This window comes from Microcaecilia unicolor, chromosome 8 (genome assembly GCF_901765095.1).
Source record: "Microcaecilia unicolor chromosome 8, aMicUni1.1, whole genome shotgun sequence".
NCBI classification, from domain to species: domain Eukaryota; kingdom Metazoa; phylum Chordata; class Amphibia; order Gymnophiona; family Siphonopidae; genus Microcaecilia; species Microcaecilia unicolor.
The window spans coordinates 117,481,720-117,504,145 of NC_044038.1; the positions used below are offsets into that span (position 1 = coordinate 117,481,720).

The 22,426-nt window shown below is 49.7% G+C and overlaps 1 protein-coding gene across 2 annotated transcripts in view; it reads left to right on the forward strand.

Annotated features, from left to right (window-relative positions):
• The window catches only part of TMEM173 (transmembrane protein 173), a 198,816-nt gene that overhangs the window by 22,728 nt on the left and 153,662 nt on the right, over positions 1-22,426 (forward strand). For both annotated transcript variants that reach the window (XM_030213073.1, XM_030213072.1), the window contains one exon: positions 3,882-4,129. In XM_030213073.1, the coding sequence (XP_030068933.1) occupies positions 3,882-4,129 (248 nt within the window). The remainder of the gene's footprint in view (positions 1-3,881; positions 4,130-22,426) is intronic.

Sequence of the window (22,426 nt, forward strand, 5' to 3'; positions counted from 1 at the left end):
GCAATGACATCCACTAAAGAGTAGGACCTCAGGCAGGAATACCATGAAACAGTATCCACCCCAGAAAGGGGGATATAGAAGTGAGGCATGTCATCTCATCTCAGAGGAGGTTAGTTGGAAGTTGCAGCCACACTCACGGGAGGGTAGCTGCAATCTCAGGCTTTGATCTGGGACAGAGATGTTATGACTTACTAGGCTTGGATGCGAGTCCTGGGGGGCAGGTGGTGGTGGTGTGGGAACAGAATAAGCCAGGTGTATCAAAAGGAGATTCTCTGCCAGGGAGAAGTTCGGCTCTCTTCTCAAAGACATGTTTCTCAGTGAATAACCGTTGGAAAGCGTGCATCGCCTTATATGGACGCCCATGCGTTATGGGCGTCCTTACATGCACACAATTCCATATATGGATAGGTCAGTACGTGCACGTCTTGGCATGTATAATGGCTCCACGCATGGCCGGCTCGTAACATCAGCTGGGGGGGGGGGGGGGGGGGGGGGGTGCGGTTCACAGGGAGAGCCAGGAGCTTCTTGGACCAGGAACAGATCTTCTGCGCAGCTCGTACGTTGCTCATGCATGGCCGTTCATGGACTGTCATCATGCGTGCGGGGCCTACGTGCGGAGTTTTCCTTATATGGGAGTTTTCCTTATATGGATCATTATCAAGTGTGCGAACTTCAGATGAGCTCCCACTGTGCTGTGACAAGCCCTCCCCCCAGCTGATGTTACGAGCCTGGATGATGTAAGGACCAGTGATGTATGTATTATTGCTTCTTTTCCTGATCTAAGAACTCTTTGCATTGCTTAGATGTAGAGACCAGTGATGTAATGATTATTTAGCTAATCATTGTGTGTATAGCGCTAATCTTTGTATATGTGCTAACCATTGTACATACCTTAATCATTGTAGAATTTAGCTCCTCTAATAAAGGTCTTATTTACTTGATACGAATCCAAAAGAATCCACAGTAATTATTGGGTAGTCTGTGTCAGTGAGGCAGGCTGTAAATCCATAGCAGTTCACCATCTTAGATCCTGCCAAGATCCAGGCAGCCGTGTCTATACCGGTTCCCCCGGTCAAGATTGTGGTGCTCAAGGGAGTTCAAGACAAGATACTGAGATAGGAAAACAAATCCAAAATTGCCCGCCATCGTGGAGTCCAGGGAACCTTGCAGCTCATCTCTAGAGTCTACTGGTGGCCGCAGCTGAAGAAGAATGTACACAACTATGTGACTTCATGCAAGTCACATCTACCCGTTCCACTGCCATACTGGGACAGACCAAAGGTCCATCAAGCCCAGCATCCTGTTTCCAACAGTGGCCAATCCAGGTCACAAATACCTGGCAAGATAGAACTCTATCATATCTCCCCTCAGCTGTCTCTTCTTCAAGCTGAAGAGCCCTAGCCACTTTAGCCTTTCCTCACAGGGACTTCGTCCCATCCCCTTTATAATTTTTGTCACCCTTCTCTGTACCTTTTCTAATTCTGCGATATCTTTTTGGAGACAGTGACTATAACGTTCTCATTTTTGTTTCCATTCCTTTTCTAATAATTCCTGACATTCTATTTGTTTTCTTAGCTTGCTGATGCACACTGAGCAGAGGGTTTCAATGTATCATGAACGATGATATGTAGATCTTTTTCCAGGGCAGTGACTTCTAATGTGGAACCTTGCATCACGTAGCTATAGTTTCTTAAACTTATTCACCTCTCCTTAAATTCTTAAACTTGGTCTGATCATTCTCGTGTCATTTTTAGCTTGCCCTCCAGCACACATCATTCGATGCCTGAATTATCAATTTCATCTCATTGCTTACCCAGCATTGATCCAACTATTATCTCACCAGCTCTATCCTTACCTGAAATTATGTAGTCCAAAATACTCTCAATCTTATTGCCCCTGTTAAAACACTCCAGATCTCAACACATAGATGGTATTCTGGCCTCTGTCTCCTCAAATGCCAAGCAAGAATAGCAGAATGAGTTTGCTGTATAATTTGCGCTGCAGATATTCTGGTTGTCTTTATTGAGCATCTTTGTGCCCATAGTATGGCAGTTATGTCAGTTACAAATTAATTGTATGACTCACTCATTTCATCAGAGGCTAATTGCCCAAGGCCAGCGGCATACCGAGAACGGGGTGGTAGGGGCGGTCTGCCCCGAGTACACACTGCAAGAGGGGTTGCAGGGAGCAGCTGTGTTGCTGTCGGCTCTGCTGGTTCCCTGCTCCCTCTGATGTTACTTCCTGCTCCGAGGCAGAGGGAACAGGGAACCAGCAGAGCTGACAGTCGCACGGCTGCTCCTAGCATCCAGGGGGGTGTTTTGAGGTGATGTGCTGGGGGGGGGGGGGGGGTGCACAGCTGCAATCCACCCCGAGTGGCAGCCAACCAAGGAACACCATTGCCCAAGGCACATTCTAGGCTAGGTCTTTGGCTTCATGGCCAATCAGGGCACAGCATTAGCACTAAGGGTGTTTAGCCAATGACACTGCAGTTTACTTTTCCCGTCAGAGGTTCTGCTCTGTTCCTTTGGGGAAGGTAAGTTAAGAAAACAGACCTTTGCTCCAGCAATAACATAGAGGTCAAACATCACCTGCTGGCTAATCAAAGGAAATGCTCTGAAGGGAAGAAAATTTTCAAGGGGGCAACTTTACAAATCACAAACATGAGTCCCGTTTCACCACAATTCCACCTAAGCAGTATTCTACAAATATCCACTTATCTTGCCTAGCACATATTTGCAAGAGGGGCGTGAACATGGATGGAGCTCACACTTTTGTGTGTAAATTATAGAATATCATGATTTACATAAGTATGTCTGACATTTAGATACTCTATGACTGGTGGTAAATACATACATAGCCACCTAATATTGTTTAAAGGAAAGTGTCAGCTATCCTGACAGAAAGTAGGCGCCTATATTTCTTTATTGAATAGGCTCCTATCAGGTGCCCTGTTACACAGTAGAATTGCTCTCAAAATGTGGTTTTACATGCTTAGGTTACTTATAAAATTACCCCAGTAATGTGAAATGCAATCCATTTTAAAAACTAAGAAGAGAATTAGGAGTGTCATAGGGATACAACAAACGTACCTCCTTTCTTTAATTGAAGCAACTCACAGGCAAGAATTACCATATTGATCCAAGGAAAGGCCACCAAAAGGACAATTTTATAGCTAGGTGCTATTGTCCCTTTGCACGTATAAGAGCCTTAAGTGCTGTTCTTTAAAGGCACGTGTTAATGCTATAGCATGCAACTGTAAGGAGGGTGTACACATGGGTGGAGCATGGGCAGACCTCCCAATTAAGCGCAGAACTTACTGAATATTTACATTACTTCTGCCTTGCTGCTTTTAGATACCCATAGTTACACCAGGTGTATGGTTTATTTAACTGCGGGAAATTAAACATAAAGTGCACTGATGCCAAATTCTAGAACAGAGTCTGGGTACCCAGATGCCTTTATAGAATATCAGGGCACCTAAAAGGAGGCACCGACTTATAGAGTTGCCTCCCAAGTGTGAGCTGTGCCATTTTGGGGTTTGCTGTATATGGAAGATCACAGTCAAATTTGATGGAGCAAAACCAGGATCGGTTTAGCTTCTATCTGATAACCTGAAGCTTTAACAGTCTGTAATAGGGCAAAATGTGGGGTTAGTTTTTAATCTGAAAGCTCATTTGTTAGTATTAGAGTTGCTTAACTATTTATTAATGATGGATATATTTCCTCTAGCCAAGATCTGAAAGTAAGAGATAAGCAGTCCTTGATTTTTGGGTTTCTGAGCATCTTTTGGTTGGATTGAGTCACTGCACCCTGTGCTCAGACGTGGGATTCAAAAGCTGTTTTAATATACTGTACAGTGATATTTTTTTGTTCCTTCCCAGGTCTCTCACAGTAAAAGAAAAACAATTGTCCAGTCCAGTGATACTATTCCAAAACCAAGAGGGAGCCGGGTTCACTATGCTATTTTCTGTACCATCATCTTGGGTTTTGTCATACTTTATGTAGAAGGGGCTACTGCCTTCAAGCCTATCCGTAACCATTTCCTGATGATGTTCACTGTATCATTCTTTATGCGTGTTATTAAAGGAATATGTGACTTCTGTGAAGAGATTCACCATGTGCAATCAAGGTAAGTAACTGAGAAATATAACAAGAAGCACATAAACCAAAATGCTATATAGCACCTAACCTCTGCAGAGAGGCAGTGCAAAATAGATTAAGTCCAAGACCAGTTTGTCTGTCAGTCAGGTGCCTGCTATATGGGATTCCATTCCACTACACATTAGTAGAATCGATACTTATACTGTTTTTAGGAAAATTTTAAAATATTTATTAAAAAATTTTTTTTTCACTTAATAACCACTCAAGCTAGTATCTTGCACTGTTTGCTCACAAGGTTTGCCTGTTTTTCTTCATCACATAACACAACATGGCTTTTGTATACCTCTAATACCATAAAATTGAAAGCAGTTCACATAGTTAAACCATGACATTCACATGGGAGTTACAATTAATAGAATACAACTATCTGGCAAATAAGTGTAAAATAGATAATGATTACATTGTTATCTACGCTGAACTCTTTTGCAGAATACAAGAATCAATATTCTTGTATTCTGCAAACCCTGATGTTAGAGGCAGACTTAGTTGTTGCAATCACAGAGACATGGCTCAATGATTCCCATGAATGGGATGCAAACATACCAGGCTATAATCTATTTAGGAAGGCTAGAGATGGTCGTAAAGGTGGAGGAGTAGCTCTGTATGTGAGAAATGATATTGCAGCGACTGAAATGACGGGGGCCTGGGGAAAGGAAAAAGCGATATGGATCACCTTAAAAAGAGATGATGGATGGGGCGTGTTAAGATGGCGGTGTGATTTGGTGGTTAGTGAAACGCTGTGCTCTTGCTGGATGATAATATCTGAATTCTTCATTTAATATGCCTCATACAAAGAGAAAAGGGACGGTGAGGTTTTTTTCTCCCGCCTACCTCGACTCCCTCTCCAAACCAGCAGAGTCTAGACCGTTTTCTCACCAGGGCCTCTTTAAATCAATTGAGGGCGGCAATTCCCGCTGCGGAGATTTGCGGAGGTTACCGAAGGAGCGGTCCTCTGCTGGGACTGGAAACATCTTTATCTCCTCCCTCTGATTCCAACATTCCCCCATGCCTGGGGTTAACAGTGGCGGTGGAAGATAGTTCCCACACCACCAAAAGTGCAGTGGGAGAACTCTCTGGCCCAGCACCGCAGCAGAAACGCTTGGAGAGTGAGGCCCGTGGTTTAATTGGAGCCTCAGATACAACCACAATGGAGGTTAGTCTTGGAAAAATTTGGTTAAAGCTTAACGAAATGGACATAACTCTTCAAAAATCTCCAGGTGAGATATCTGCTTTGTTTCTCAAATTTGAAGATATGGTAAAGACAGTGGAAGTAGTGAAGGAAGACCTAACCACTCGGGTTAACTTGATTCAAAACAATATGAAACAAATACAAGAATTTAACTCTACAACGGTTAAAGACAAATTAGCTCTTCACAGGAAAATTGAGCAGATAGAGAACTATAACAGGCGTTTGAATCTGCGCCTCTTGAATTTCCCAAAAGTACCGGGGTCTTTGCTTATTGACTTATTTAAAAGGTACTTGCTTGAACATTTGAAAATACCTCAAGATGCTATTCCCCTGATCAACAAGATTTATTATCTTCCTAAAAAGCCTGGTAAAAATGAAGGGGAATTCAGAGGTGGGGGAGAAACTATTGACCTGAATAATATATCTGCTATTTTGGAACAATCGATAGAAAATGCTACACATTACTAGTCTCCTTTGTATTTATCACGGTCGTGCCCAGGTTTCAGGCTCTTAGTCATCTCGCCCCCTGGTGGCCAGACCTGGTGGCTGCATTGGATTGTCTGTGTGCTGTTTCCCGTTCCAGACTTCAGCCCAGTCCAGTCCGGATCTTCCGGCCTGCCAGACTTGCTTGTCTTGTTTGAACCTGCATAGCACCCGTAGCTGCCTTGTGATTGCTGCAGTGAATCTCAGCTGCTGCTGGGCTTATTAGCCATTTGGAAACTCTCTGCTTTGCCTTTGCATCGCCTAAGGCCCTGGTTTGTTGGTGCTTGTTGCACTTCTGCCTAGTTTGGCTTTTATTCTAGTTCTTGTCTGATTCTGGTTAGTCTGTGTGTAGTTTGGCTTGGGGTTTGTTTGTTTCCTAGTCTTGTTCCTTGTTTGTCTTTTGTGTTTAGTTTCTGTTTGTCTGTGTTTCTTGTTCAGTGGCTGCCTGGCAGCTTTCAGTTCTGTCTCGTGTTTGTCAGTGTTTGTTTCCTGTTTTAGTGGCTGCTTGCAGCTTCCAGTTCCTGCCCTGTCCTGTAAGTCCTGTCGGCCGCCTGCAGCCAGGGGCTCAACTCCTGGGGAAGGGCGGCTAGTGCAGGTGAAGTCTTGCTGTTCCTATCTGAGTTCTGTCTTGTTCCTGGTGTGGGGTGGTTTTGCCTGTCACTGCCGCTCCTCGGCAGTGGCCCAAGGGCTCACTAACCTAGTTCCTGCTTTGGAAACCTAACAGTATTCAAACAAGACCTTAATGCTATTTTAAGACTCTATTTTAAACACTCCAAAGAACTTTTTGGGGGTGGAAAAATTTGGGTCTATCCAGACGTTACTAAAACAACTCAAGAAAGGAGAAAGATTTTCTTGTCTATGAAGCATGAAGTATTGGAACTCAGGGGTACATTCTTCCTGGCCTATCCATGTAAATGTTTGATACGATTTGGAGAGACAAAGTATATATTTTATACACCTGAACAACTGACAGCATTTCTAGATTTGAAAAAGTTAAAATAATGTTGAATAAATTAAAAATTAGAGGCACCACACGTAGCCTTTAAAGCTATTTAATTTTAACTATAATACTCCTATGTTACTTCCTATTTCACGCCTCCCACTCTATGTGGTCTAAGAAAGCTGATGTAATTTAATTTTTGTGATAATTTTTTCTTACTGACATTTTTCCATAGCTGTGTTTCTGTTAACAAGTAAATGACTTGTAAAAATGTTGTTAAAAACTACAATAAATAAATAATTAAAAAAAAAAAAAGAGATGATGGAACCTCTGTCCACATGGGTGTTGTCTACAGACCTCCGACATGATCGGAGGAACTAGATAAAAATCTGGTCACAGATATTCATAAGTTGGGAAAGAAAAGAGAGGTGCTGTTGCTGGGAGATTTCAATCTGCTGGAATCGGAAAGAAGTAGAGAGATTCGTGGATGCTTTTCAAAGTGCTCTACTCAGGCAAATGGTGGTGGAAACCATGAGAGAGGGAGTGGCGCTGGATCTGGTGCTCACAAATGGGGATAGTGTGTCAAATGTCTGAGTGAGTGCCACCTGGGCAGCAGTGACCATCAAACAGTTTGGTTTGATATAACAGCTGAAGTGGAGGGCAGCCACTCAAAGTCCTGGATTTCAAGCATGCTGACTTTAGTAAAATGGGGGAATACCTGAGGAAGGAGCTGATGGGCTGGGGGAACATACGAGAAGTGGAAGGGCAGTGGTCTAGGCTGAAAGAAGCTATAAGTATGTGTCACGTTTTCAAAGCAGAACCTGGGTTCATGAGCCCTTGGGCCACTGCCGAGGAGTGGCAGCAGCAGGCAAAACCACCCCACACCAGAGACAAGGCAGAACTCTGGCAGGGACAGCTAGACTTCACCTGCACTTGACCACCATTCCCCAGGGGTTGAGCCCCCAAGTGCAGGTGGCTGGCAGGACTTACCGGACATGGCAGGAACTGGAAACCAACTAGGCTGAACAGGGTAGGACTAAGGGTCAGAGGGGAAAGGAATATACATGGGCAACAAGGCAGGAAACTGGGCTAGGACTCACAGACAGACAATACTACACTAGGCAGGAAATGGACAGGCTTAAGGGTCAGGACTGAAAGCTGCAAAGCAGCCACTAAGAAAGGAAACACAGACAGGTAAGAGACAGAACTGAAAGCTGCCAGGCAGCCACTAAACAAGAAACACAGACAACCAAGAACTAGACAGAGAAATACAAACAAGAAACAAGACTGGGAAACAAGCAATACAGTACAAGATACACTACACAAACACTAGACTAAAATCAGGCAAGAATCTCAGACAATAAACTGGGCTAGGCAGAAGTGCACAGAGCACACCAGCATACCAGGGACCTTAGGCGATGCAAAGGCAAACACAGAAGTTTCTAGGTGATTAATAAAGCCCATCAGCACCTGAGGCTCACAGCAGCATTCTCAAGGCAACTACGGGTGCTGTTCAGGCACAAACAAGAAAGACAAGTCTGGCAGCCTGGAAGATCCAGACCGGACTGGGCTGAAGCCTGGAATGGGTAGGGACAGCAAGACAGTCTATGGCAGCCACCGGTACTGGCCACCAGAGGGTGAGGGGAGCACAGACCAAGACACAGGCAGAAAGCATACTGTCTTATGTGCAAAGTAGGTGAGCCCTTAGGTCCCGAGGGACCTCAAAGGACAGCCGTGCAACCCCAAGTCTTCACCCGTGGCGACCGCCGTTCACCAAGGGTTGAGCCCCCAGCTGCAGGCGGTCAACGGGACTTCAGGAACCGCAGGGTGCCGAACTGACCCGGACAGAGACCAGGAGAGCAGAGGGCAGATGGAGAATGAGACATCCAATGACAGGCAATAGTTCAGGGCCGGCGGCTAACAGCGTAGTCAAGATCAGGCAAGAGGTCGAGGCAGGCGGCTAGCAGGGAAAACCAGGAACAGTCCAAAAGTCAAAACCGGAAGTACAAGAAAAACAACGGAGCACAGGAACCAACGGAGACTGGCCTCGGGAACAGAACCTGAAGCAAAGTTCTCAAACAGTCTTTCCCCTTAAGTACTGCTCAGGATCAGCCGCCCCACCCCCGCAGGTATTGCCGACCAACCCGGGCCTGGTTACTGGCAGAGCCCTTCTGATTGGCTCTGCCCAATCCGGCACCTCGGAGGCGGAGCTCCAGACCCCCGCGCCCGGGAGAGACGAGGACGCCGGCCATCGTGCCTGGGCACCGCCTTCTCCAGCAGCGCCAACCCTGCCCCTACAGCCGGCGACTGAGAGGCCGGCGGCCGCAATCGCCAGCCTCTGCCCTTGGCCCCGGGTCGAGTGGCCATCACCGCGGTGGGCCTTGGCTCCCCGCCGCGGCTTCCGACTTGCCACCCCCTGCCGCGATGGACGCCGGCTCTCGCCCCCCGCGGCGGAGGCGCCGGGAGGAGCAGCGGACGTGACAGTATCCCCCCCGGATGCCCCTCTCCCCCTGGGGCCAGGTTTATGAGGATAACGCTCATGGAAGGTTCTTACCAACTCCGGGGCATGTACATTGGTAGCCAGTTCCCAGGAGTTGTCTTCGGGACCGAAATGCTTCCATGATAACAGGTAGAGCAGCCTTCCCCGCCGCCTCTTGGAATCAATAATTTCTTCCACCTCGTATTCGGGATCGGGGTCAGCCTCCGGAGCAACAGTCTCTCTCTCCTGTGGATGCCATTTGGACCCTCGAAAGCTCTTCAGTAGAGAAATATGGAAGGCATTATGGATCCGTAGAGTACTAGGTAACCGCAGGCGGTATGTAACGGCTCCAATCCGAGACTGGATAGCAAATGGCCCGATGTACCGTGGCCCCAACCTCCGAGAGGGTACCCTGAGCCTTAGGTATTTCGTGCTTAACCATACCTTTTGCCCCGGTTGCAATACCGGGGCAGTCCGCCGGTGTCGGTCAGCAAACGACTTGTACTTGGCAGCCACTCTCTGTAGTTGCTCTCGGGTAATATTCCAGACTTCCTGCAGGTTCGCCAGGGTTTGAGTAACCATGGGCGTAGAGGAATCAGGGGGAATGGGTGATGGGAGCCGCGGGTGTCGTCCGTATACCAAGAAGAACGGAGATTGCACAGAGGCCGAATGTTCACTGTGGTTGTAGGCGAACTCGGCCCGCGGAAGAAGGGATGCCCAGTCGTCTTGCCGTTTGTTAACAAAGGCTCGTAAGAACCCCTTCAACGTCTGGTTAATCCGTTCAACCATTCCGTTGGTCTGTGGATGGTTGGCAGAAGAGAAATGAGTAGCAACCCCCAGAGCAGAACACAGGGCTCTCCAGAATCGTGACACGATCACTGATGATCCTGGCTGGTAGCCCATGGAGCCGGAAAATATGTTGGATGAACTGTTGGGCTAACTGTGCTGCTGATGGAAGTCCTGGCAGGGGAACGAAATGAGCCATACGGGAGAACCGGTCTACCACAACCCAGATCACGGTGTGCCCCTGGGAGCGCGGAAGGTCCGTTATGAAATCCATAGACAATTCCTCCCAGGGGCCTGCAGGGACGGGCAAAGGCTGCAGCTCTCCCCAGGGGCGCCCTACCACCGACTTAGTCCGGGCACAGGTAGGGCAGGTTGTGACAAACTGAAGGATGTCTTGCCTCATATGAGGCCACTGGTACTGTCGAGCAATCAAACGAAGGGTCTTTTGGAATCCAAAGTGTCCAGCCCATGCAGAGGAATGTCCCCAACGCATTACTTTCCCTCGGTCCTGTGGAGGCACAAGCTTCCGCAACGGAGTGACCTCTCCCGGGGCCGCACTGAGACAGTCTGGGTCCAACATAGGATGAGGCTCTTCAATGTCCTCTGAAGCTTCAAAGGTTCGGGAGAGGGAGTCCGCTGGGGTATTCTGGGCAGCTGATCGGAATACCAGTTGAAACCGGAACGTGGCGAAGAACAGCGACCAGCGGGCTTGCTGCGGATTCAGCCTTTGGGCCTCCTGTAGATACAAGAGATTCTTATGGTCCGTAATCACCGTAAACCGGTGCTCTGCCCCTTCCAGCAAATGTCTCCACTCTTGTAGAGCTAACTTCAAGGCTAGCAGTTCTCTGTCTCCCACAGTATAATTGCGTTCCGCTGGGGAGAACTTACGGGAGAAGAAGAAGCAAGGTTGACCCCGGCCCTTGGCATTAATTTGGGAGAGGACTGCCCCGGCGCCCAAAGCAGAAGCGTCCACCTCTACCACAAAAGGCTTGTCAGGATCCGGAGCCAGAAGGATGGACGCAGATTCAAAGGCCTTCTTCAATAGACCGAATGCTGCTTGCACCTCAGCTGACCAGTTTCGGACATCCGCATGCTTCTTAGTGAGCGCTGTCAAAGGAGCTGTCAGTTGCGAATAGTGGGGAATAAATTGACGGTAGTAATTAGCAAACCCCAGGAACCATTGCAGCACCTTCAGGCCCTGGGGTTGAGGCCACTCCCGGATAGCGCGAAGTTTATCTGGATCCATTTGCAGACCTCCCGGTAACAGAATATGTCCCAGAAAAGGCAGAGACTGCTGATGAAAGGAGCATTTGCTGACCTTGGCAAACAAGCGGAATTGTCGTAGGCGCTGAAGAACAGTTTGAACGTGGGTCACATGCTCCAGGGGATCTTTGGAAAAGATCAGGATGTCATCCAGGTAAACAATCACCGTAGCATACAGCAGGTCCTCAAGGGCGAAATTTATGAACCTCTGGAACACTGCAGGAGCGTTGCACAGACCGAAGGGCATCACCCGATACTCGAAGTGCCCCTCATGCGTATTAAATGCAGTTTTCCATTCGTCCCCCTGCCGGATACGGACCAAGTTGTAGGCCCCACGAAGATCCAACTTGGTGAAGATCTGGGCCCCCTGCAGCCGATCAAACAACTCAGGAATAAGGGGCAGAGGGTAACGGTCCTTCACGGTGATGGCATTTAGGCCCCGGTAGTCAATACAGGGCCTCAAGGAGCCATCTTTCTTGGTCACAAAAAAGAATCCTGCCCCGGCAGGGGACGTGGAGGGACGGATGAACCCTTTCTGGAGATTCTCCCGGATATAGGCTTGCATAACCTTCGATTCCTCTCGGGACAGTGTATAGAGACGGCCCCGTGGTGGCATCTTGTCAGCCATCAAATTAATAGCACAATCAAAGGACCGATGTGGCGGTAACACATCCGCTTCCGCGGGACTAAACACATCGGCGAACTCCCGGTACTCCTCTGGCAGAGCGGCTTGACAGGCTGACACAGTTCTAGGGGTAGCTACTACCGCGGGACAGCTGGATTCCCGGCCCTTCAAACAGGCCTCAGTGCAGGCGCCACCCCAGGCCTGAATCTTCCCTAAAGTCCAATCTATTACAGGGGTGTGGCGCCGTAACCAGGGCAGGCCCAGAACCACAGGATGAATGGTGCGGGGTAAGATCAGAAATTGAGCCTCCTCACGGTGATCCTCCCCCACCTGAAGCCCCAAGAATGGAGTCACCTCTGTGATAAGCTGGGGTAACGCTGTACCCTGGATGGATGTCACTTGCAGAGCAGGTCGGTAGGGCAGCGTGGGCCATTCCATCTGTCGCAGGAGTTCCTGGCAAATGAAATTTCCCCCGGCCCCGGAATCCAAGAGGGCACGGGTGTGAACCATCGTCTCCTGCCACCGCAAAGTTACCGGAAAAGTTATCAGATGGTCAGGTAGGGGAGTAGAGTGCCCCAAGACGCCTCCCCTCAGGGCACCTTGGGAGTGGCGTTTCCCGGCCATGCGGGGCAAGTGCGAATGAAATGACCAGCCTCGCCGCAATACAGGCAAAGACCGCCCCGCAGACGTTGAGTCCTTTCCGACGGAGTCAGTCGTTGGCAGCCGATAACCATAGGTTCTTCAGAGGTCTCCCTAGGTTCTCGGGGGCCACGGCGGGGGGATGGTCCCTGACTAGACCGAGGCACACCCCTGGGTCCCTTCCGCCGGTCGGCTCGGGCTCTAGCCCTCTCCTGGAAACGGGTATCTACCCGGACACAGAGCGAGATCAGGGCATCCAATTGCCCCGGGATCTCCCGGCCAGCCAGCTCATCCTTGATTCGATCCAGAAGTCCCTCCAGGAAGATTGCAGATAAGGACTCCTGATTCCAGCGCAACTCGGTTGCCAAAGTCCGAAACCGAATAGCATAATCTGCCACGGTCCCTTCGCCCTGTTGAATCCGCAGCAGCTCGGACGCGGCGGAAGACGGCCTTCCGGGAAGGTCAAACACCATGCGGAAGCGGCGTTGGAACTCCGCATAGTTGTCCAAGAGTGGATCCTGTTGTTCACATAACGGGGACGCCCAGGCCAGGGCCCATCCCGTAAGCAAGGAAATAACATAGGCCACTTTTATCTGGTCTGATGCAAAAGCCTCTGGTTGCATCTTGAAGTATAAGTTGCACTGGTTGAGGAAACCCCGGCAGCTTCCGGGAACACCATCAAATCGTGCAGGCTCAGGGAACCGAGGTCCCGGGAAGGACCCTCCCGGACGGGGAGCCACTACGGTGACCTGGTGGACCGCAGCGGCCTGGTTCTGTACCTGGACCGAGGATAGCATACGTTCTGTAGGGCCCCCGACAGGGTGTTCAGCTGCTCCTGCTGCTGCTGGAGAACTTTAGCCAGGTCTCATAGATCGGGTTGCGTAGGCGAGCTCATGGCTTCAGGTTCCTGTCTTATGTGCAAAGTAGGTGAGCCCTTAGGTCCCGCGAGGCCCCGAGGGACCTCAAAGGACAGCCGTGCAACCCCAAGTCTTCACCCGCGGCGACCGCTGTTCAACAAGGGTTGAGCCCCCAGCTGCAGGCGGTCAACGGGACTTCAGGAACCGCAGGGTGCCGAACTGACCCGGACAGAGACCAGGAGAGCAGAGGGCAGATGGAGAATGAGACATCCAATGACAGGCAATAGTTCAGGGCCGGCAGCTAACAGCGTAGTCAAGGTCAGGCAAGAGGTCGAGGCAGGCGGCTAGCAGGGAAAACCAGGAACAGTCCAAAAGTCAAAACCGGAAGTACAAGAAAAACAACGGAGCACAGGAACCAACGGAGACTGGCCTCGGGAACAGAACCTGAAGCAAAGTTCTCAAACAGTCTTTCCCCTTAAGTACTGCTCAGGATCAGCCGCCCCACCCCCGCAGGTATTGCCGACCAACCCGGGCCTGGTTACTGACAGAGCCCTTCTGATTGGCTCTGTCTACCCAATCTGGCACCTCGGAGGCGGAGCTCCAGACCCCCGCGCCTGGGAGAGACGAGGACGCCGGCCATCGCGCCTGGGCACCGCCTTCTCCAGCAGCGCCAACCCTGCCCCTACAGCCGGCGACTGAGAGGCTGGCAGCCGCAATCGCCAGCCTCTGCCCTTGGCCCCGGGTCGAGCGGCCATCACCACGGCGGGCCTCGGCTCCCCGCCGCGGCTTCCGACTCGCCGCCCCCTGCCGCGATGGACGCCGGCTCTCGCCTCCCGTGGCGGAGGCGCCGGGAGGAGCAGCGGACGCGAAACACATACACAGGTGCAGCACAGTGGAGCAATCAGAGCCATGCTGGAAGCAGCCAGCACACAGAGACAGAGACAGAACCAACTAAGAAAGGACAGACAGAAGCCAGCTCAGAAGCTGACCCCCAGAAATAAGGTAAGTCTGAGAGGGGTCAGGACCACAGACGTGACAATATGGCCACAAACCTTTATGTAAGGAGAGTAAATAAAAGCAAGAGAAAAAGGAAAACAATATGGTTCTCCAAGAAAGTGGCTGAGAAAATAAAGGATCAAGAGTTGGCCTTCATGAAATACAGAAAAACTCAAGAAGAGGAACACAGAGAGGAATACTGGATGAAACTGAAAGAAGCCAAGAGAGAGCTATGTCTGGCGAAAGCGCAAGTGGAAGAACAAATGGCTAGAAATTTAAAGAGGGGCGACAAAAATTTCTTCAGGTATATTAATGAAAGGAGGAAGACTAAAAATGGAATTGTGAGACTGAAAGATGCTGTGAACCGCTATGTGGATAATGATGAAGGAAAAGCAAATTTGCTAAACAGATACTTTTGTTCTGTTTTCACTGAAGAAAATCCTGGAGAAGGACCACGATTGATTGGCAAAAGTACATATGAGAATGGAGCGGATATAGCACTGTTCACGGAAGTGAGTGTGTATGAACAACTTGAAAATCTAAAGGTGGACAAAGCCATGGGACCGGACGGGATCCACCCCAGGATATTGAGGGAGCTCAGAGAGGTTCTGGCGGGTCCTCTTAAAGATTTGTTTAATAAATCCTTGGAGACGGGAGAGGTTCCGTGGGATTGGAGAACAGTGGATGTGGTTCCTCTTCACAAAAGTGGTGATAGGGAAGAAGCTGGAAACTACAGGCCGGTAAGCCTCACTTCGGTTATTGGAAAAGTAATGGAAGTGATGCTTAAGGAAAGGATAGTGAATTTCCTGGAAGCCAATACATTGCAAGATCTGAGACAGCATGGTTTTACCAAAGGTAAATTGTGCTAAACGAATCTCATTGAATGCGTTGACTGGGTGACCGGAGAATTGAATCAGGAACGTGCTATAGATGTAATCTACTTAGATTTCAGCAAAGCTTTTGACATGGTTCCCCCCACAGGAGGCTCTTGAATAAACTTGACAGGCTGAGGAAAGGACCCAATGTGGTGAACTGGATTAGGAACTGGTTGACAGACAGACGCCAGAGGGTGGTCGCAGTGGCGTAGCAAGGGCGGGGCGGTGGGGGCGGTCCGCCCCAGGTGTCAGCGGGTGGGGGGTGCTCCGCTCCTGCTGCTCCCACCCTGTCCTGCCTTAAAAAAAAATTGCGAAGCGCCGGAGTGGCAGGCAGCGCTTTGCGTCTGCCCTGCTAGTAAAACTCTCCTTGACGTTGTCGGGCCTTCCCACATTGATTCCCGCCCGCCCTCGCGGTATTAGGAAGTTACCTCAGAGGAGGGCGGGACTCAATGTGGAAAGACCCGACGACGTCGAGGAGATTTTTACTAGGAGGGCAGACGCGAGGCGCTGCCTGCCACTCCGGCGCTTCGCAAATTTTTTTTTAAAGGCAGGGTGGTGGCAGGAGAACGGAGCTGGTAGGGGGGGACTCAGATGGGAGAAGGGTGTGGGGTGGGGGGTTCTCAGATGGGAGGAGACTGAGGTGGGGAGGGGTTTCTCGGATGTGAGAAGGGTGTGGGTTGGGGGTTCTCGGATGGGGGAAGGGGGTGGGGGAGGGGGTTCTCAGGTGGGAGAAGGAAACTGAGGTGGGGAGGGAGTTCTTGGATGGGAGAAGGGGATGTGGAGGGTTTCTCGGATTGGAGAAGGGGGTGGGGAGGGGGTTCTTGGATGGTTGAAGGGGATTGGGGAGGGGGTTCTCGGAAGGGAGAAGGGGACGGGTGGGGAGGGACTGGGGTTCGTTCTCGGATGGGAGAAGGGGACTGGGGTGGGGAGGGGGTTCTCGGATGGGAGAAGTGGACTGGGGAGGGGAGGAGGTTCTTGGATTGGAGAAGGGGCCTGGGGTGGGGAGGCGAGGGGGTTCTCAAATGGGAGAAGGAGGGGAGGGGGCTTTCAGATGGGAGAAGGGGGCTGGAACTGGGGTCTGAGAAAGGGCCATATAGGAAAATGGGGGCCATGCCTGGAGCTAGTGGGAAAATGGGGCATGCATGGCTCAGGTGGGAGAATGGTTCTGGGGCTGAAAAGGGGGGCCCTAATACAAGGCATGTGGATGAAGGGGGCTGAAAAGGAGGGTAGGTGGGATAAGGGGGCTAGCACTGGGACTGGAGGCTGAAAAGGGGCAGGGGCTGAAACTGTGGGGACTGGGGGCTGAAAAGGAGACAGGGAAAAGTGGCCGGGGCTGAAGCTCGGGACTGGTGAGAGAAAAGGGCTGGGGTTAAAACTGGGGGCTAAAAAGGGGACAGGGAGAAGTGGCTGGGGGCTGAAGCTCGGGACTGGTGGGAGAAAAGGGCAGGGACTGGAACTGGGGGCTGAAAAAAGGGGCAGAGAGAGGGGCAGATCCTGGATGGAAGGGGGAGTAAGAGGAAGGGCAGACCCTGGATGGATGGGAGAGGGAGGGCAAATGGTGGATTGAAGGGGCAGAGAGAAAGGGCAGACAGTGGATGGAAGGGATAGAAAGGGCAGACAGTGAATGGAAGGGAGAGAGAGAGAGAGAGGGCAGACGGGCAGATGGTGGATGGAAGGGGCAGAGATAGAGGGCAGATAGAGGGAAGGGGCAGGGAGAGAGGGCAGACATTGGATGGAGGGGACAGCAGAGAGGGCAGACACTGGATGGCAGAGAGAGACCGAAGACAGATGCTGGATGGAAGGAAGACAGTGAAAAGAACTACTACTACTACTATTTAGCATTTCTATAGCGCTACAAAGATGAGGAAAGCAGAAACCAGAGACAACAAACTGTAAATAAAATATATATTTTTATTTTTTTGCTTTAGGATAAAGTAGTATTGTAGCTGTGTTAATAAATGTTTATAATTGAACATGTAAACAAGGTAATCTTTTTATTGGACTAATTTTAATACATTTTGGCTAACTTTCGGAGAACAAAACCCCCTTCCTCAGGTCAGGATAGGATACTGTAACAGTACTATACTGTATTGACCTGAGGAAGGATGTTTTGGCCTCTGAAAGCTAAATGGTATTATTTTATTTTCTATATTTGTTTTATTTATATTTGTTAATTTTTAAAGTGGTGATTGGTATTTGTTAGTTTTTTTCAAATTTACATCTGCTGTCTTTATATTTTGCACAGTACTAGGGGACATTTTCTGTTTCTGTGGTGTTGCATTGTATGCAGAGTCTGGCATCTTGGGGGTTCAGTTTAATTTTTGTCTAAATAGAAAGTTTAAATATTACTACTTATTCTATAGTGGATTAGGGTGTATCTGTGTTTGTGAAAAAGACATGGCTTTTGGTTGGCACTGACTGTGCAGGATCGACGATCTGTACTAATCTGTCTGTTTTCGTTTTACAGTAGGTGAATTGATGTTCTAGTGCTTACTGTAGTGTTTAAGATGCTTTCCTTTTCCTTGTGTGATTCGTAGAAATGACTGCTTATGGTATGGTAGAATTGCTCTATAGGTCCTGAGTGTTTTGTATTCTCGGCATGCCTAGTACTGGATTTTGGAGTGGGGTGTTAAAAAATGACCGGCCCCGGGTGTCAACTACCCTAGCTACGCCACTGGGTGGTGGTAAATGGAATTCACTTGGATGAGGGAAAGGTGAGTAGTGGAGTGCCTCAGGGATTGGTGCTGGGTCCTATTCTGCTCAATATATTTGTGAGTGACATTGCCGAAGGGTTAGAAGGTAAAGTTTGCCTTTTTGCGGATGATACTAAGATTTGTAACAGAGTGGACACCCAGGAGGGAGTGGAAAACATGAAAAAGGATATGTAGAAGGTAGAAGAATGGTCTAAGGTTTGGCAATTAAAATTCAATGCGAAGAAATGCAAAGTGATGCACTTAGGGAGTAGAAATCCATGGGAGACATATGTGTTAGGCGGTGAGAGTCTGATATGTACAGACGGGGAGAGGGATCTTGGGGTGATAGTATCTGAGGATCGGAAGGCGACGAAACAGTGTGACTAGGCGGTGGCCTTAGCCAGAAGGTTGCTAGGCTGTATAGGGAGAGGTGTGACCAGCAGAAGAAAGGAGGTGTTGATGCCCCTGTACAAGTCATTGGTGAGGCCCCACCTGGAGTATTGTGTTCAGTTTTGGAGGCCGTATCTTGCTAAGGATGTAAAGAAAAGCTACAAAAATGGTATGTGATTTGCATTACAAAACGTATGAGGAGAGACTTCCTGACCTGAACATGTATACCCAGGAAGAAAGGCAGTGGCGTAGCAAGGGCGGGGCGGTGGGGGCGGTCCGCCCCGGGTGTCATCGGGTGGGAGGGTGCTCCGCTCCCGCTGCTCTGCCTTTAAAAAAATTTTTCCGAAGCGCCGGAGAATGGCAGGCAGCGCACCTCATGTCTGCCCTGCTAGTAAAGAAGATCTCGCTGACGTCGTCGCCCTTCCCACATTGAGTCCCGCCCCCCTCTGAGGCAACTTCCTATTACCGCGAGGGCGGGCCGGACTCAGTGTGGGAAGGACGACGACGTCGACGAGATCTTCTTTACTAGCAGGGTAGACGCGAGGCGCGCTGCCTGCCACTCTCCGGCGCTTCAAAAAAAAAAATGTTAAAGGCAGGACAGGGTAGGAGCAGCAGGAGAACGGATCTCAGCTGTTGGGTCGGGGGGGACTCAGAGGGGAGAAGGGGATTGGGGAGGGGTGGGGGAGCTCAGGGGGTGCTTAAAGGGGATTAGGGAGGGTGGGGGAGCTCAGAGAGGGGAGAAGGGGATTGGGGAAGGGTGGGGAGCTCAGAGGGGTGCTTAAAGGGGATTAGGGAGGGTGGGGGAGCTCAGAGAAGAGGATTGGGGAAGGGTGGGGGAGCTCAGAGGGGTTCTTAAAGGGGATTAGGGAGGGTGGGGAGCTCAGAGAGGGGAGAAGTGGATTGGGGAGGGGTGGGGGAGCTCAGAGGGGCGCTTAAAGGGGATTAGGGAGGGTGGGGAGCTCAGAGAGGGGAAAAGGGGATTGGGGAGGGGTGGGGGAGCTCAGAGGGGCACTTAAAGGGGATTAGGGAGGGTGGGGAGCTCAGAGAGGGGAGAAGGGGATTGGGGAGGGGTGGGGGAGCTCAGAGGGGTGTTTAAATGGGATTAGGGAGGGTGGGAGAGCATCAAGGAGGGGAGAAGGGGATTGGGGAGGGGTGGGGGAGCTCAGAGGGGTGCTTAAAGGGAATTAGGGAGGGTGGGGGAGCTCAGAGGGGTGCTTAATGGGGATTAGGGAGGGTGGGGAGCTCAGAGAGGGGAGAAGGGGATTGGGGAAGGGTGGGGGAGCTCAGAGGGGTGCTTAAAGGGGATTAGGGAGGGTGGGGAGCTCAGAGAGGGGAGAAGGGGATTAGGGAGGGTGGAGGAGCTCAGAGAGGGGAGAAGGGGATTGGGGAAGGGTGGGGGAGCTCAGAGGGGTGCTTAAAGGGGATTAGGGAGGGTGGAGGAGCTCAGATGGGTGCTCAGAGAGGAGAGAAGGGGATTGGGGAGGGTGGGGTGCTCAGAGGGGGAGGGGTCTGAAGCTGGAACTGGGGTCTGACAAGGGGGCAGGAGGGAAAATGGGTCCTTGCCTGGGGCAGGTGGGAGAATGAGTCTAGGGCTGAAAAGGGGGGATGCAAGGCATGTGGTGGATGAAGGGGGCTGAAACTGTGGGGACTAGGGGCTTTAAAGGGGACAGGGAGAACTGGCTGGGGCTGAAGCTCGGGACTGGTGAGAGAAAAGGGCTGGGGTTGAAACTAGGGGCTGAAAAGAGGACAGGGAGAAGTGGCTGGGGGCTGAAGCTCAGGACTGATAGGAGAAAAGGGCTGGGGACTGGTGGGATAGTGGAGCTGAAAAGGGGGGCAGGTGGGAGATGTGGGCTGGGGCTGGAACTAGGGGCAGGTGGAATAAGGGGGCTGGAACTGGGGGCTGAAAAGAGGGGGCAGAGAGAGAGGGGATAGAAGGGGGGAGCGTGAGGGAGGGCAGACCCTGGATGGATGGTAGAGGGAGGGCAGATGGATTGAAGGGGCAGAGAGAAAGGGCAGATGGTGGGTGGAAGGGGAGAGAGAAAGAGGGCAGACTGGGGCAAATGGTGGATGGAAGGGGCAGAGATAGAGGGCAGATGTTGATGGAAGGGGAAGAGAGAGATGGCAGACTGGGGCAGATGGTGCTTGGAAGGGGCAGAAGTGGATGGAAGGGAGAGAGGGAAGACAGTGGATGGAAGGGGCAGAGAGAGAGGGGAGACACTGGATGGCAGAGAGAGAGCGAAGACAGATGCTGGATAGAAGGAAGACAGTGAAAAGATGAGGAAAGCAGAAACCAGAGACAACAAACTGTAAATATATATTTTTATTTTTTTGCTTTAGGATAAAGTAGTATTGTAGCTGTGTTAATAAATGTTTATAATAGAACATGTAAATAAGGTAATCTTTTTATTGGACTAATTTTAATACATTTTACTTTCGAGAACAAAACCCCCTTCCTCAGGTCAGGATAGGACACTGTAACAGTACTATTCTGAATTGCCCTGAGGAAGGAGGTTTTGGCCTCTGAAAGCTAAATGTATTAGTCCAATAAAATGATATTATTTGTTTTATTTCTATTTGTTAATTTGTAAAGTGGTGATTGGTATTTGTTAGTTTTTTCAAATTTACATCTGCTGTCTTTATATTTTGCACAGTACTAGAGGACATTTTCTGTTTCTGTGGTGTTGCATTGTATGCAGAGTCTGGCATCGGGGGTTCAGTTTAATTTTTGTCTAAATAGAAAGTTTATGATTACTTATTCTATAGTGGATTAGGGTGTATCTGTATTTGTGAAAAAGACATGGCTTTCGGTTGGCATTGACTGTGCAGGATCGACGATCTGTACTAATCTGTCTGTTTTCGTTTTACAATAGGTGAATTGATGTTCTAGTGCTCACTGTAGTGTTTAAGATGCTTTCCTTTTCCTTGTGTGACTCGTACAAATTACTGCTTATGGTATGGTAGAATTGCTCTACAGGTCCTGAGTGTTTTGTATTCTCGGTATGCCTAGTACTGGATTTCGGTGGGGGGGGGGGGAGTGTTAAAAAATTACCAGCCCCGGGTGTCAACTACTCTAGCTATGCCACTGAAGAAAGGAGAAACAGGGGTGATATAATAGAGACGTTCAAATATTTGAAAGGTATTAATCCGCAAACGAACCTGTTCCGGAGATGGGAAGGCGGTAGAACTAGAGGACATGAAATGAGGTTGAAGGGGGGCAGACTCAAGAAAAATGTCAGGAAGCATTTTTTCACGGAGAGAGTGATGGATACTTGGAATGCCCTCCCACGGGAGGTGGTGGAGATGGAAACGGTAATGGAATTCAAAAATGCGTGGGATAAACATAAAGGAATCCTGTTCAGAAGGAATGGATCCTCAGAAGCTTAGTGGAGATTGGGTGGCAGCACCGGTGGATGGGAGGTGGGGCTCGTACTGGGCAGACTTCTACCGTCTGTGCCCTGAAAATGGCAGATTCAAATCAAGATCAGGTATACACATAAAGTAGCACATATGAGTTTATCTTGTTGGGCAGTCTGGATGGACCATACAGGTCTTTTTCTGCCGTCACCTACTATGTTACTATAATGTAATGATTCATGTGGCCAAAAGAAGAAAGACAAAGAAGGCCTGAAAGTCACACTGTTTTCGTAGAATTTAAAATTAGCAGAGAGGGTTTGGAGACACACACAGATATATGTTACAGTGGAACAGTATGCCAGTATCTTTTGAAATTAACTATCGTTCCTGTGTGACAGCAGGAGAGTCCAGTGGTTCTCTTATAGTGCCAAGTTTAGCCCAATCATTAGGCATGGCTAGGCAGCCGTCTAGGGCAGCAAACAGCAGTTGAGTCTAAGCAAAACAATAAGTCCCGATAGCTACACAAATTCAGAGACATCAACTCATAATTTAACTGGAGGATGTGGTAACAGCAGTTAGCCTATCTGGGTTTTAAAAAGGTTTGGACAAGTTCCAGAATCCTTCCTCCTACCATCTACTCATCGGTTACCAATTTAATTTAATGCTACTCCTCCTCCACTTGAACCACAGCCACCA